Here is a 14,880-nt window from a genome sequence, read left to right as displayed (position 1 = left end):
AAAGACAATTGAATGATTGAATGAGTGAATCAAGTCTACGGGCTGAGCTGATATTGGAAGATTAGAAGCTGGGTCTCCTGACCTCTAGGCCCTGGGGCTTTCCACTAGGCTACACTGCCAGACAATCGTTCAATGGTATGTATTGAGTACTTATCATCTGCAGAACACTGGATAAAGGGCCTGGGAAAGTACAACAGAACTGGTAGACATGACCCCTGCCCTCAGAGAGCTTCCAGTCTATAGTCTACTGCCTCCATCCCCTTAGGATTTATGAATATATCAGTTTTCATAAATACTCCACTTATTTTTCCAACCCCTTATTTATACCAGTTGGAAAAATAATGATAATAACTGTGGCTTTTTTATGGTATTTAATACCTTACTCCATGCCAGGCACTGTACTAAGCACTGGGGTAGACACAAGATAATCAGATTGGACCCAATTCATGTCCCATCTGGGGCTCGTAGTCTCAGTGTGTGCAGAGCACAGTACTGAGCGCTTGGGAGAGAATAATAGAATAATAAACAGGCACATTTGATTTCACAGCCCTAGTTTCACCCTTGAGCCAACTGAAAATGAAGCAGAGTGTAACCAGATTTGTTGGTCTCCACAGTCCTCTTAGACCATCAGTTAGGTGGTTTTCCAGGCTCCCCCATGCCTATTAGTTGGTGGTTTCCCGGCTCCCCTTAGACCATCAGTTTTCTGGTTTCCAGGCCCACCCAATCCCACCTCAGTCCAGGGGTTTCCATATTTCTGACTCTTCTCAGTTTGATGGTGCCCGGCTTTCCCCTAACAAACAATATCTGTGGTATTTGTTAAGCAAGTACTATATGCCAAGCACTAGGGTAGACACAAGATAATCAGATCTGGCACAGTCCCTGTGTCACATGGAGCTCACATTCTAAGGGGAAGAAGAATTTTTTGTTCCCAATCAATCAGTGGTATTCATTGAGCACTTATAAGTGCAGAGCACTGAACTAAACCCTTGGGAGAGAACCTTAGTTTGGGTAATCCCTGCCCACAAGGAACTGAGAGTCTCAAGAGAGAGACAGACATTATAAAGTACAGATATGCACATAAGGGGTTGAGGGGGTGGAGGGTGGGGTGAATATTAAGTACCCAAAGGGTACAGATCCAGAGGGCACAGGTGACTGGAAGGGAGAGGGAGTAGGGTAAACGAGGGCTGAGTCAGGGAAGGTTGCTTGGAAATGTGATTTTATTAAGACTTTGAAGGTGGGGAAAGCAGTAATCTGTTGGGTGTGAAGGGGAAGAGAGTTCCAGGCCAGACCTTAGGTGACAGGTCAGAGGCGAGACTGGTGAGATCGAGGTAGGGTGGCATTAGAGGAGAGAAGTGGGCAGGCTGGGTGGTGGTAGGAGATAAGGCATGGTGATTGAGTGCATTAAAGCAGCATGGCTGAGTGGAAAGAGCCAGGGCTTGGGAGTCAGAGGTCGTGGGTTCTAATCCCGGCTCCGCTGTTTGCCAGCTGTGTCCAGCTGTGTGACTTTGGGGAAGTCACTTCTCTGTGCCTCAGTAACCTCATCTGTAAAATGGGGATTAAAACTGTGAGCCCCACGTGGGACAACCTGGTCACCTTGTATCCCCCAGCGCTTAGAACAGTGCTTTGCACATACTAAGCGCTTAACTAATACCACCATTATTTAAAGACAATGCTGAGGAGTTTCCATTTGATGCAGGGGTGGATGGGCAACGACCGGAGGTTCTTGAGGAGTGGGGAGCTGTGGACCGATGGGGTTTTTTTGGTAGAAAAATGATCCGGGCAGCAGAGTCAAGGATGCACTGACAAGGCGGGATGCGGGGAGGGCAGCGAGGAGGCTGCTGGGAAATGGTCAGGGCTTGGCAACGTGATGGCAGTTTGGATGGAGGGGAAAGAAATGTCGTGAAGCCGTTGCCCCCCATTCCACAGATGAAGAAAACGCGGCCCAGAGAAATGTAATGACTTGCCCCAAGTCGCAGAGCGGGCATGAGGCGGAGTCGGGATTAGAACCCAGGCCCTCCGTCTCCTCCTCAGCGCCACCCCACCTCCTCCTAACTGTGGCGCCTGCGCGCTCGCCCCACGCCCCCCTCAGTGCGCATGCCCCTCCAACCTCTCTCCCCCCGCCCTCGGGTCCTTCCCCGGTGCGCATGCTCCGTGGCGCCGAAGCCCCCCCCCCGGGCGCGCGCCCCCTCCCACGCGGCCCCGTCGCGGCGTGAAGACGTCAGCGCCGTGCGCCAACGGCTGAGGTAGCGAGGGAGAGATGGCGGCGGCAGTGCTGAGCGGAGCTCCCGCGGCGGCCGGGAACGGGACCCCTGCTGGGGGCAGCCCGGGCTCGCGGCTCTGCCAGGTGCTTCTGGACAGTGTGTCGGGGCTGCTGCAGCCGCGGCCCAGCGACACCCCGGCCTCCCCGTCCGGGGCCGGGCCGCCCAAGGCCCCGCTGGTGCCGGGACTCGTGCGTCTGCTGCGCCTGCACGGGACGGTGGGCGGGGCTCAGGTGAGCGCGCGCTGGGGGGCGGGGCCCCTGGAGGGGGCGGGGCCTCGGCGGCCCAACGTAAGGGGCGGAGGGAGAGCGCCCCCCCTCGGGCGATGAGGTCGAAGCGGCTTGTTGAGCGCTTACTATGGGCCAAGCCCTGGTCTAAACCCCGGGCTAGATGCAGTCATATTTATTGAGCGCTTACTATGTGCAGAGCACTGTACTAAGCGCTTGGAATGTACAGCTGGGAAACAGTCCCCTGCCCAATGACGGGCATGGTGTGGAGGATGCAGCCCGGGCCTGGGAGGCAGAAAGTCCTGGGTTCTAATCCCCGCTCCGCCACTTGTCTGCCCTGCGACCTCGGGCAAGTCACTGCTCTGTGCTCCAGGTACCTCATCGGAAAAAATGGGGTTGAAGAGTGCGAGCCCAATGTGGGACAGGGACTGAGTCCGACCTGATCGACTTCCATCTGTGCCCGCGCTTAAAACGGTGCTTGGCATGTAGTAAGCGCTTACCAAGTTCCATAATGAATTTACTAATACAATACTAATAGTTCCTGGCCCACGTGGGGCTCGCACTTTCAATCCCTATTTTATAGATGAAGGGCTGAGGCCCAGAAAAGTGAAGTGACTGGCCCAAGGGCACACATCAGATAAATGGCGGGGCCGGGATTAGAACCCACGACCATCTGACTCCCAGGCCCAGGTTCTATCCACGAGGGCCGCCCTTCCATCCCTTCTCCCCCAAATCAACCTGGTCTCCCTTCCTAGCAAGACAGAGCTTGGGCCCCTGGTTTCCAGGCACAACTCTGCCAATCAGTCAGGCCCTGGGCCTCAGTTACCTCATCTGTAAAATGAGGATTGAGCCTGTGAGCCTTTTATGGGATAGGGACTGTGTCCAAGCTGATTACTTGTATCTGCCCCAGCGTTTAGTACAGTGCTTGGCACAGAGTAAGCACCTAGTAAATACCATTTAAAAAAAGGAACCTGTGGCCTAGAGGGGAAGGCACTTGTCACTTTTAACTTCTCTGTGCCCCAGTTTCCTCATGTGTAAAATGTGGCGATTAAATTTAATCCCCCCAATTTAGACTGTCAGCCCCGTGTGGGACAGGTACTGTGTCAGACCTAATTAGTGTCTACCCCAGTGCTTAGAACAGTGCTTGACTTAGAGTAAGAGCTTATAGAGCGCTAAAAAAAAAAGTACCCCCAAATAAAAGCGTATAGATGGCTGTGTACATAAGTGCTGTAGGAGTCATGTCATCCCTCGAGACCTGTGGTACGGAGAGTGAAGGAAACACCCCCAGTTGTGAGATTCAGCCAGGGAGGGTTGTGGGCCTAGAGAGGTCATATGCCCAAGCAGAGTCTTGCTGGTGTGATCGTACCATCTGGAAACTCCTTGTGGTCAGGGAACACATCTACCGACTCTGTTGTTTTGGATTCTTCCAAGTACTTAGTATAGTGCTTTGCACCCAGTAAGCACTCAAATATAATTGACTATTGAGCACTTACTATATACAGGGCATCATCAGCAATGGTATTTATTGAGCGCTTACTATGCTTCAAGTGCTAGAGAAGATGCAACATTAGCAGATTGGACACAATCCTGGTCCCACAAGGAGTTTACGCTCTCAAAGGGAAGTGAACCGTAATTTTGTCCCCATTTTACAGGTGAGGAAACAGACCCAGGAAAGTGAAATAAACCACCCAAGATCACACAGCAGGCAAATGCCTGAAAGGGGATTAGGATCTAGGCCCCTCTACCATTCAGGCCCGGCCTCTCCCCATCAGGCTTCTGTGAGGTTTATGGAAAGTGATTTGATTTCAGCAGGGCTTTGAAGATGGTGGGGAGAAGGGGAGAGGCGATGGTCAGTCAGATATGAAAGGGGAAGGTGTGAGGAAGGGATTGTGGGCAGAGAGAGTATTGTCCGCCTGCCCCCTTCCTCCCTCACAAGGGCAAAGAAGGGGTGTGAGGGAAAAATCAGGCAACAGATGCCAAAGCCCTGCCCAGCAATCACAGCACTCAGAGAATCAATCGAATTTATTGAGTGTTTACTGTGTGCAGAGCTTACTGTACTAAGCCCTTGGGAGAGGTCAGTACAACAGAGTTGGTAGACACATTCCCTGCCCCCAGAGAGCTTGCAGTCTAGAGGGAGAGAGAGAGACATTAATAGAAATAAATGATGGATGTGGACGTAAGTGCTGTGGGGCTGGGCGGGGGGATGAATAAAGGGAGCAAGTCAGGGCGACGCGAAAGGGAGTGGGAGATGAGGAAAGGCGAGCTTAGTCAGGGAAGACCTCATGGAGGAACCGTGTCTCCAATAAGCCTTGGGCGGGGGGGGCTGGTGATCAGTTGGATGTGATGTCGGGGGGTAGAGGGGAGGTCCCAGGCCAGACGTGGGCGAGGGACGGCGGTGAGGTAGTCGAGATGGAGGTCTAGTAAGTAGGTTGGCATTAGAGGAGCAAAGCGGGCGAGCTGGGCCACAGAGCAGCGAGGGGAGGTAAGAAGGGGCAGGGTGATAGAGTGCCTTAAAGTGGACCGCTGAGGAGAAATGACAGCATCAGCACAGTTGACTCAGGACCTCTCCCTCCCTACAGAACCAGACTGCAGTCGGGACCCTGATCGGCCTCAGCTCCAGCCGGCTCAGCTCCATCAAGACCCGGTAGGTTCTTTCACCCCGCTGGCTGCGGCGATCGAGCGTCCCCTCGGGACCGAGCGCTGGACTGATGGCTGGGGGGGACAGGGCGGCCTTGATCTCGGGGGACCTCTGCCCCTGGAGGGCTCTCAGTCTAGTCCCGGAGTTAGACTCGAGAAGAATTTGCAGGTAGGAGGGAGGAGGAAGAAGGGCGAGAGACGTGAGCGAGTATTTAATCAATCAGTCGTCTTTATCGAGCACTCACCGTGGGCAGAGCACTGAACTGAGCACCGGGGAGAGAAGATATGAGACATGTTCCCTGCCCAGTACCAGCTTACAATCTAGAGGAGCGGGAAGAGACGAGGCAGACGTTCATTTCAGGGCTACCGGTGTACACGTCTACCAACTGTTATATTCCCAAGAGCTTAGTACGGTGCTCCGCACACAGTAAGCGCTTGGTAAATGCCATCGACTGGTTGATAGGTGACACATGGAAGCCTGAAGTAATTGTGGGGGGAGGGGATAGTGAGGTGAGAGATTTATCAGGGAGGGCCTCCTGGAGGCGGTGTGATTCCAGAAGGGCCTTGAAGGTGGGCTAAGCGGCGAGGAGGCCGGGGGGAGTACCAGGCAGGGGGAAGGGAGGGAGCAAGATACCGGGAGTGGGGGCGTGGGGGCGAGGTGGAGAACCATGAGTTCCAGAGAGCAGGTGAGGAGTAGTGAGAGAAGAGAGTGGGAAAGTAGGAAGGAGAAAGCAACTGGAGACCTTTGAGGCCGGTGTGGTCGGGAAGCTTCCGCTTGAGGCGGAGAGAAGTGGGCCGAGCTAGGGAGCAGAGCGCCGTTTTAGAAAGTGACAGCAGGGGAGGGGCGGTCCCCAGAGGGGAGAGCCCGGGAGCAGTCAGGCTGGCCACAGCAAGTGCCAGGTCTGGCACGCCGGCCTGTTTGGCCACAGAGGAAGGAGCCGGAGCCCTGAAGTGCTCCGGAGGAAATCCGGAAGGATTTAGCCCACTGGACCCTGTGGGTGGGGGGTTGGGGGGCAGGGAGTGTTTGGAGTCGAGGAGAACAGGCCGCTTCCCCCGTGGCTTCGGAAGCGGCGGCCATCGTGAAGGCAGGGGCGGGGGGAGGCCCGGAGGCATGGGTTTGGAGCAGAGGGGCCCGAGGGACGTCCACATGGAGGGCCCCGGGTCCCACCTCGGTCTGAGCTGGGAAGGAGAAGGGTTGTGAGGAGGCTGGGGGGGAGGGGGCGGATTTTCTGGCCCAGTGAGGGACGATTAGGAAGGAGAAGCCGCATCCCCTCGTGGGAAGGTGGAGGGCAGAGGCTCGCTCTTCTCAGGAGATGGTGGGAGAAGGGGCTGTCACCCCCTCCTCTCACCTCCCTCCCCGGTCCCCGGGCAGGTTTGAAGGGCTGTGCCTGCTGTCCCTACTGGTGGGAGAGAGCCCCACGGAGGTGTTCCAGCAACACTGCGTGTCCTGGCTCCGAAGCATCCAGCACATCCTACAGGTCCGCCGCCCTCCTGCCCACCTGGAGGATCATGGGGCTTTTCCCTTCGGCCTCACCCCACCCCTTCCGGCAGCGATTGAGCGCACCCCGTCCTCTTCACCTTAGTTGCCCGTCATCCACCGGACCCCCTCCCAGCTGCTGCAGGCCCCACTTTGTTTCTCCCCGTTCCCGGGCCCCCTCCCTCCTCCTTCAGAACGTCACCTGCTCTCCCGGCCCCCCAAACCTGGCCCTCGGTTCCTCGGGGGCCAGACACAGCTGCCCTCTCAGCTCCTGGTGGGCAGGGAATATGTCTGTTATATTGTTTTATTGTCCTCTACCAAGGGCTTAGTACAGTACTCCTCACACGGTAAGCGCTCAATAAATACGATTGACTGGCTGACTAAATGGGGCCCACTGGGAGATACTCAGGGCTCCCCTCCAGAGGGCCCTGGGCCACTCGACTGGGGTCCAACAGGTCAGGAGCCCCCCCTCAGGAGAGAGGCCCAGCTGCTCCACCGCCAGCCTAGCATCACAGACTGTCTGAGCCCAGCCGGGCTGACCGGGCATGGCTTCCAGAAGCTTGGACCCCAAGGGACTCACGAGAGGCTGCCCCTTCCCTGACCTGTCCCCACCCCCTGTGGGACTGGGCAGGGGGCCGGGGGGAAGCGGGAGAGGAGAGGTGTGCTCCTGGGCCCCCACCCCCATGCTCACACGGGCATGCCTCCACACACGCGTGCACACACACACACACACGGATTCTGACACGCAGCCTCCCTGCGTGTTCAGTCCCAGGACCCAGTGCTGACTGTGGAGCTGGCGGTGGCTGTGCTCAAAGACCTGCTGTGCTACTCATCCCAGCTGCCCGAACTGGCCCGTGACATTTCCATGAACCACCTGCCTGGCCTGCTCACCTCCCTGCTCGGCCTCAAGCCTGAGGTAACCGGACGGACCGACAGGCACACACATGTACACACCCAGCACGGCTCGGGGACCAAACAGGGAGGGCGAGATGGCGGGGGCTGGGGCAGGGTCTGAAATAGGAGGATTATGGGGGAGTCGGGGTTGAGGAGGGAAAGGCTTGGGGTGGGGCTCCGCCCCTTCCACCTCTGTGTCATCTCTCCCCCCCCCCCCCCCCCCCCCATGTAGTGTGAGCTGTCAGCGTTGGAGGGCATGAAGGCCTGCATGACCCATTATCCCCGGGCCTGCGGCTCCTTGCGGGTGAGTCGGGGGGCTCCCTGTGGGTGAGTCTGGGAGTGAGATGTGGGAGGGTCCGGACGCTGAGGCCAGAGCTCTTCCTTTTCTTCTCCCCGTTGATCTTCCCTGCCCTGGAGGGATTGACAGGGCAGACGGGGCCACAGCCATCTGGTTGTCCATCGAGCCTCAGCACTAGCCACGCGTCAGGCTGCAGTGGGCCAGGGGCGCGGGGATGGTCCGGAGACCCAAACTTTGATTTCTCATGTGAGCCGCCGGGGCCTGCCTGCCTGCCTCCCTGCCTCCCCGCCGGCTCTCCATCCCCCCACCTCCCCTCCACCACCCATGTCTTCTGGATCTGGAGAGCCACTCCTCCCTCACCTCTGGACTGGCAGGGCCCAGAAAACCCCATGGAGGGCAGCCCCTCCTCCCCCCAGCCTGCTGGCTAACCACCCAGTGACACACAGGAAGTTCTTCCCTCCGACCGCGACCACAGGGCCCCAGAGGCAGCTGGGGACACTCAGTGCAGCGCCTCCTCCTTTCATCCTCCTCCCCCTGAGCCCCGGGAGCCGCACGAAACCACCCGTGGAATGAGTCTCCCCAGAGCCCCCTGGGAACAGAGGGTCGAGCTTGACAGGAGCCGTCCTCAGTGCCTGGCACCCATCTCTGGGGGTGTCTGTAAGCCTCTTGGCATTCCCACTGACTCTGGGGAGCCCGTCCACACCTGGCCTCTGGTGGCGGGGTGACTCCTCCCCTCTGCTCCCTGCCCTGTGAAGGGCTGACTGAAGGACAAGCACGGAGGAGGGCACAAGCCCTCCCCACTCATCCCAGGGGGCTGACCGGATGTGAAGGGGGCGCACACCCGGCCTTGACCTGATAGCGCTGACCGTCACATGGGGAGTCGGGGGGGAGCCCAGTATGCCCCGGAGACCCCAGGGGCAGAGGCCGCGAGACCCACTCGGTCGGATAGCGGCCGCGGTCCCCGCTCCCCACGGGACCCAGGAGCCTTGGGCACTGTCGAAAATGGTGCTCCCTTCATCACCACCTCCCTTCCCCCCATCAGGGCAAGCTGGCCTCCTTCTTCTTGGCCCGTGTGGACACACTGAACCCCCCACTGCAGCAGGTAGCCTTGCCGGGGCCGGGGGTGGAGGGCAGGAGGCCCGTCCTACTCCCCGGGGGGAGGGTGTCCTGGGCTCAGCTCCCTTTTTGCTCCCAGCCTTGTCCATCAGTGCCTGGCACAGAGCTGGAGTGGGCGCCCAGGTTGACGTGCCCGTCTTCCTCCCCCTTCCTCCCGCCCCCGGCAGCTGGCATGTGAATGCTACGCTCGCCTCCCGGCCCTGGGGGCTGGCTTCTCCCAGGGTCTGAAGCACACCGAGAGCTGGGAGCAGGAGCTCCACTGCCTTCTGGCCTCGCTGCACTGCCTGCTGGGGGCGCTGTTCGACGGGGCCGAGCCCGGTACGAGTGAGCCTGAGGCGGGGGCCGCACACGGCGGGGCGGGGGGTCCGGCGGGAGTTGGGGGTGGCCGGACAGAGCGGCGCTAGTTGCCCTGACGATTGTCCCTCCATATGTCTGTCCGTCCGTGTCCCCCGGCCCCTCTCCCCCCGGCCCAGCTCCGCTGCAGTATGAGGGGCCCGGAATGGCGCTGCTGCCGCCACCGGCCGAGACCGCCGAGGCCCACGGGCTCCTACGGCTCTGGCAGCAGTTCTCCGGCCTGGCCCGCTGCCTGGGCCTGCTCCTCAGGTGGGCGAGGGGCCCGGCCCCAAGGGAGGGGGCGGGCCGGGGTGGGGCCTGGGGAGACCGGGAAGGGGGGGTGCTGCTTTCCCCCCTCCCCATTCTGACTTAGCCCCCTCTCCCTGCCACCCTCATCCGCCCCTGGGCAGCTCGGAGTTTGGCGCCCCGGTGTCCATCCCCGTGCAGGACGTACTGGACCTTATCTGCCGGACCCTCAACATCCACAGCAAGAACATTGTGAGTTCAGCCCCCTCTGCCCCCCCCATCCCCAGGGCCAGAGCTCTCTGCCAGGCCCAGGTGGGGCTGGGGGGGTGGTGGGGGCAGGGCAACCACCTTTAGGGAAGCCCCCTGTGGCTCAGAGTCCAGCCCATCCCTCGTTGCTGGACCCTGACCCATCTCCGCTCCTCCTTTGCCCTCTACTCCTTTGGTTGGCCAATGGCTCCCCTCCTTAGGAGGGCTCACTTCCCCCTGCCCTCACCCTGACTCTAGGTCCCCGCTGTCCCCCCGCCGCCCTGACCCCGGGTCCCCGCTCTCTGTCCCCCAAGACGTTTATGGGGGACGGGCCCCTGAAGCTGCTGCTGCTGCCCTGGCTGCACCTGGAGGCCCTGGAGCTGCTTTCCACCCTCATCCTGGCGTGAGTGACGGGGCCATGGCCGGGGTACCCTGGGAGCGGGCGTGGAGGGCACTGGGTGGGGGCGCAGGCTGAGCCGAGGCATTCCTGCCAGCAGCCGACACCGGAGCTCTGGCCGCGGAGGGGTTGGCCGCACCAGCCACTTCCACTGTGGCGTAAGGGGCCCCTCCGGGACTCTGGAAATGGCGCCCATCAATCAGCAGCCCTGTGGCCCATCAGCTGGACGACACCCTCCGGGACGCCCCCCCCCCCCCCCCCCAAAATCCTTCCCCCAGCCCTCGAGCGGGAGGTGGAACTTGAGACCGGGGGCGGGCCAGGAAGCAGGTGGTCAAACTGGGAACTGCCTAATTTCCATCAGTCGATCAGTCAATGGGTGCGATTTATGGAACGCTTAATGTGTGTGCCGGGCACTGGACTAAGCACTTGGGAAAATACAACACAGCAGAGTCCATAGTCGCATTCCCTTCCCATAAGCCCCCTCATAGCTGCCCTCCCCCCCCCACCCAAATCCCCGGGCTCCCCCCCACCCCCCACCTCCCACTCCCCCGCAGGTGCGGCGCTCGGCTGGTGCGGTTCGGCGGGTTGCTCTGTCGCCTTCTTCCCCAGGTCCTCAACGCGTGGAGCCCCGGGCGGGACTGTCTCATCCCGGGCCAGGAGAGACCCTACTGGTGAGGGGACCGGTGGGGGGCACGGGGTGGTGGGGCAGGGAGAGGGGAGGGCGGTCCGAGCCAGACGGGACCATCAGAGCAGGCACAGTCCCTTTCTCGCCCCGGCCTCATAGTCCAGGAAGGAGCCCTGGGAGGCTTGCTCCCATTTCCCAGGTGAGAAAAGCCCAGAGAGGTGCAGCGACCGGTCCAGGGTCCGGTGGACCTGTCTGTCCCACCACCCCCAGCGCAGGCCAGCGGCCGAGCCGGGACCTCTGGTGCTACTTGGTCGCTCTGCCTCTCCGGGAGTGGGGAGCGGAGAGGAGGAGCCGGGGTTGGGGGCGCGGGGACGGCGACCTCCGGCCGTGCCCTGACACGCCCCCTCCCCCCACCCCGTAGCGCCGTGCGGGCCAAGACGTACGCGGTGCTGGAGCTGTGGGTGCAGGTGTGCGGAGCCGGGGCCGGGGTGCTCCAGGGCGGGGCCCAGGCCGACACCTTGCTCTCCCACCTGCTGAGTGACATCGCCCTCCCAGCAGAAGCCCTCAAGGTGACACCCCCTCACCCCCCGCTCACACTCCTGCCCCCTACTCTCCCCCCTCTTCTCCTCACTGCCCCTCCTCTCCTTCCTCTTCCCTGTCCCATTCCCCACCCATCCTCTCCTTCGTTCATCCCTCCCTCCCCCACCGCTTCCACAGCTACGGGCCAGCCGAGGGGTCCCCGACGGTGGGCTGCAGGTGGGAAAGCCCAGTGCCCCCAAGAAGCCGAAGCTGGATGTGGGGGAGGTGGGGGCCGGAGCCGCCCCCATCCACCGTAAAGGGGACGGAAACGCCAACAGCGACGTCTGCACTGCCGCCCTCCGAGGTGCCCGTGGATGGGGAGACCCGGTGGGGGTGGGGTGCAGGGCGCAGAGGCTGACGGGATGGGGGTTGGGGACGGCGGGGGTGAGGCTGAGCCGGGGATGGGGGGGACCAGATGCTGTGCGGTCCGCCTCTGCTTCCAGCCCTCCCTCTCCTGCGTCTGGTCCCTTGGGCGGGGATGGGGGAGGGCGGGGGGCTGTGCCGGGCTCTTCCTGACCACCTCTCACCCCCACACAGCCCTGAGCTGCACCATCCTCATGTGCGGACCTCTCGTCAAGGAGGAGACCCACCGGGTGAGAACCCCGAGGCGGGGCGGGCCGGGAGAGGGGGTGCGGGCCCGTGGGAAGCTCCGGGTAGGTGCGACGGCAGGGATGGGCCCCGGGGGGAGGGGCCCGGGACCGTCTGGCAACCGTATCCCCTCTCCCCGCAGCGTCTCCACGAGCTGGTGCTGCCCCTGTTGATGGGGGCGAGCGAGGCGGGCGGGGGCGGGGGCAACCCCTACACCAGCGCCCTGTGCCGCCGCGAGCTGTTCCGCCTGCTGCTCGCCCTGCTCCTGGCGCCCGCCCCGCGGTGCCCGCCGCCCCTGCACTGCGCCCTGCGCGCCTTCTCCCTTGGACAGAGGGATCCCAACATCCAGGTACCGGCCAGTCCCTCCCCAACCCCCACCCCGATCTTCCCGTCTCTGGGGCTGTGCCCATCTAGCTCGCTATCTGTCCATCTCTGCATCTCTCTGGTCATCCGCATCTCTCCTTTGTGGTCTAGACCCTTGCTCCTTGACCGTTTTTCATCTCATTTCTCTCGTCTCCTGTCCTCCGCCTGGCTCCTCTCCTGTTCTCAGTGCCTCCCTCACCCCCACTCCATCCCCTCGCCCCCCCTTCCCTCAACTAACTGGCTGCCCCCCCCCCCCCCCGGCCCCAATCCCCACAGGTCTCCTCCTTCTGCTCTGAAGCCATCGTCACCTGTGCCGCTCTGGTCCACCCACGGGCCCCCCCGCTCCCTCCTCCCATGCCCCCTGGCTGCCCGGCTCCGACCTCGACCCCGCCCGAGCCTCCCTCGCCCTTCCGGGCGCCCCCCTTCCACCCGGCCCCTCCTCCCGGCCCCCGGGCCCCACCCCCTCCCAGCAACCACCTGGGCCTGGCGCTGCCCGGCCTGGTGTCTGCGCCCCCGCGCCTCCTCCCGGGCCCCGAGAACCACCGCGACGAGCAGCCCCCCGCGGCACCGCCGCCCCCACCCGCCAGTGCCCCCGCCTCGCCCCCCCCGCCTGCTCCCGAAGAGGCCTTCGGGGGCCGCGCCCCCCGCCCTGCCTTCGTCCACTACGAGAAGGAGGAGGCGTCGGACGTGGAGATCTCGCTGGAGAGCGATTCGGACGACAGCGTCGTGATCGTGCCCGAGGGCCTCCTGCTGCTGCCCCCAACCCACCCCGCTTCGCCCGTCGCCCCCCAGCCCGCCACCGCTGCCCCCTCTCCCCCGCCGCCCCCGCCACCGCCCCCCCCGCCGCCGCCGCCCCCGCCTCAGGACGAGCCGGAGGAGCTGGCGCCGGCCACCCCCGGACCCCCACCCCCGCCGGCCCCGGCCTCCCTGCCGGGACCCCCGCAGCTGGTGGCCGAAGGCGCCCCCGGCGGGCTGGAGGAGAACCTGACCATCATCAACATCAACAGCAGCGACGAGGAGGACGAGGATGAGGAGGAAGAGGAGGAAGAAGAGGACGAGGAGGAGGAAGAGGACGAGGAGGAGTTCCCGGAAGAGGAAGAAGAGGAGTACTTGGAGGAGGAGGAGGAGGAAGAGGAGGAGGAAGAGGAGGAGGAAGGGGAAGAGTTCGAAGAGGAGGAAGGGGAGCTGGAGGAGGAGGAGGAGGAAGAAGAGGAGGAGGAGGAGGAAGAGGAGCTGGAGGAGGTGGACTTTGGCTCAGACGCAGGGCCCCCGGTCCCCTCCGCGTCCCCCCCGGCCAAGCCCAGCGCCCCCCCTTCCCCACCCAAGATCCAGCCCGAACCGGGGCTGCTGATGGAGGTGGAGGAGCAGGGCGCCGCGGAGGAGGACGAGGAGGACGAGGAGGACGAAGATGAGGAGGAAGGGCGGGGGCAGCCCGTGGCAGAGGGGAGACCCCCGCCTCCGTCACCCCCCATCCCAGAGGGGCCCGAGGCTCCGCCGGAAGCCAACGGGGAGAAGGAGAGCGGGGTCCCCACCTCCCCGCCGCTCCTCCCCCCGGAGGGGCCGGACCCCGAGCCCCCGGCCCCCACCCTGCCCAGAGAGGACCCCGAGGGAGTGGCGGCCACCGACGAGGCCCTCCCGGAGGATCCCGCGGCCCGGGAGCCGGCGGCCCCTTCCGCCCCCAAGCTGGAGGTGAGGGCAGGGGTCCGGGGGGTCCGGGGAAGAGGGGTTGAGGACCCGGAGAGAGTGAGCGTGCACGTGTCCGGCCTCTCCAGCCACCTCTCCCGAGGCTGCCGCGCGACCCCCCCCCCACTCGCCTTCCGCCTCTCCCCCCCGCAGGAGCCGGACCCCACGGCCGCCATGTTGGCTGACTTCATCGACTGCCCTCCGGATGAGGAGAAGCTGCCAGAACCCAGCTCCTAGCCCCCTCCCCCCACCCCCTCCCCCAATAAAGAGCGTCTCTGTGTCCACCTGGGGCTATGTGTGTGTGTGTCCTTGTCTGTCGGTGTGCTGTGCGTGTCTTCTCTGTGTGTGGCCTTGGCTCCCAGCAGCCCCTGGGGGCGGCGATGTTGGTTCTGGTTGGTTGGCATCTCCCCCCTTGCCTCTGCCTTTGCCCCTGCCCTTCCCGCCCCCCCTCTGCCGTTTCCTCCTGGATTATCTCCCCGGCCGGGCCCTTCCTGGCCCGCCACAGCCCTGCCGCCCTTCCCGCTGCCCGGTCTGGCCCTTGTCTCTTGGGGCCTCCCTCCTAACCTCCTGCCCTCCTGCCCTCCTCCTTCCCCCCTCCCCGAGAGCGTGCTCTCCCATCCCTGGGCCTGCCTGGCCTCCCTGTTGGCCGTGACCCCGTCCCTGGGCCCTGCCGAGCCTGCTTCTCCCCTCGTCCCTCCCCGGCCCCAATGGCCCGTGCCCCCGCCCCCAGCCGCTGCCCGTGCCCGGTCCGCCCGCCCGCCCGCCGCAGGTCTCGGCCCGTCCCGGGGCGCGGCCGGTCGGTCTCGGGGAGGAGACTCGGGAGTGTGGGAACCCCGGGACGGGACGGGCAGGACCGGGGGCCTGAGACGGGGGCGAGCAGGAGCCGGGGGAGGGCGGGGAGGGGGGAGGGGAG

General features: G+C 63.1%; 1 protein-coding gene across 1 annotated transcript; it reads left to right on the top strand.

Annotated features, from left to right (window-relative positions):
* Nucleotides 1–2,215: 2,215 nt before the first annotated feature.
* PELP1 (proline, glutamate and leucine rich protein 1) lies at nt 2,216–14,257 on the top strand. The gene is made up of 17 exons (XM_029055304.2): nt 2,216–2,491; nt 5,065–5,129; nt 6,495–6,600; nt 7,366–7,515; nt 7,726–7,797; nt 8,834–8,893; nt 9,075–9,225; nt 9,381–9,510; nt 9,651–9,738; nt 10,047–10,135; nt 10,684–10,800; nt 11,176–11,323; nt 11,472–11,637; nt 11,871–11,926; nt 12,064–12,270; nt 12,561–13,973; nt 14,121–14,257. Exons 1-17 carry the CDS (start codon nt 2,258–2,260, stop codon nt 14,202–14,204), a joined length of 3,336 nt encoding a protein of 1,111 aa, XP_028911137.1. The 5' UTR covers nt 2,216–2,257; the 3' UTR covers nt 14,205–14,257.
* The last annotated feature ends 623 nt before the right edge of the window (nt 14,258–14,880 follow it).

This window comes from Ornithorhynchus anatinus, chromosome X5 (genome assembly GCF_004115215.2).
Source record: "Ornithorhynchus anatinus isolate Pmale09 chromosome X5, mOrnAna1.pri.v4, whole genome shotgun sequence".
Classification (NCBI taxonomy): Eukaryota; Metazoa; Chordata; class Mammalia; order Monotremata; family Ornithorhynchidae; genus Ornithorhynchus; species Ornithorhynchus anatinus.
This window is presented reverse-complemented; position numbering and strand designations above follow the sequence as displayed.

Bases quoted from the DNA above. Each gene is read 5' to 3' on its own strand.
- PELP1 (XM_029055304.2), top strand. From the start codon at position 2,258: ATGGCGGCGGCAGTGCTGAGCGGAGCTCCCGCGGCGGCCGGGAACGGG. The intron at 9,226-9,380 runs GTACGAGTGAGC...CCCCCGGCCCAG, and splicing joins GTTCGACGGGGCCGAGCCCG to CTCCGCTGCAGTATGAGGGG. The intron at 10,136-10,683 runs GTGAGTGACGGG...ACTCCCCCGCAG, and splicing joins CTTTCCACCCTCATCCTGGC to GTGCGGCGCTCGGCTGGTGC.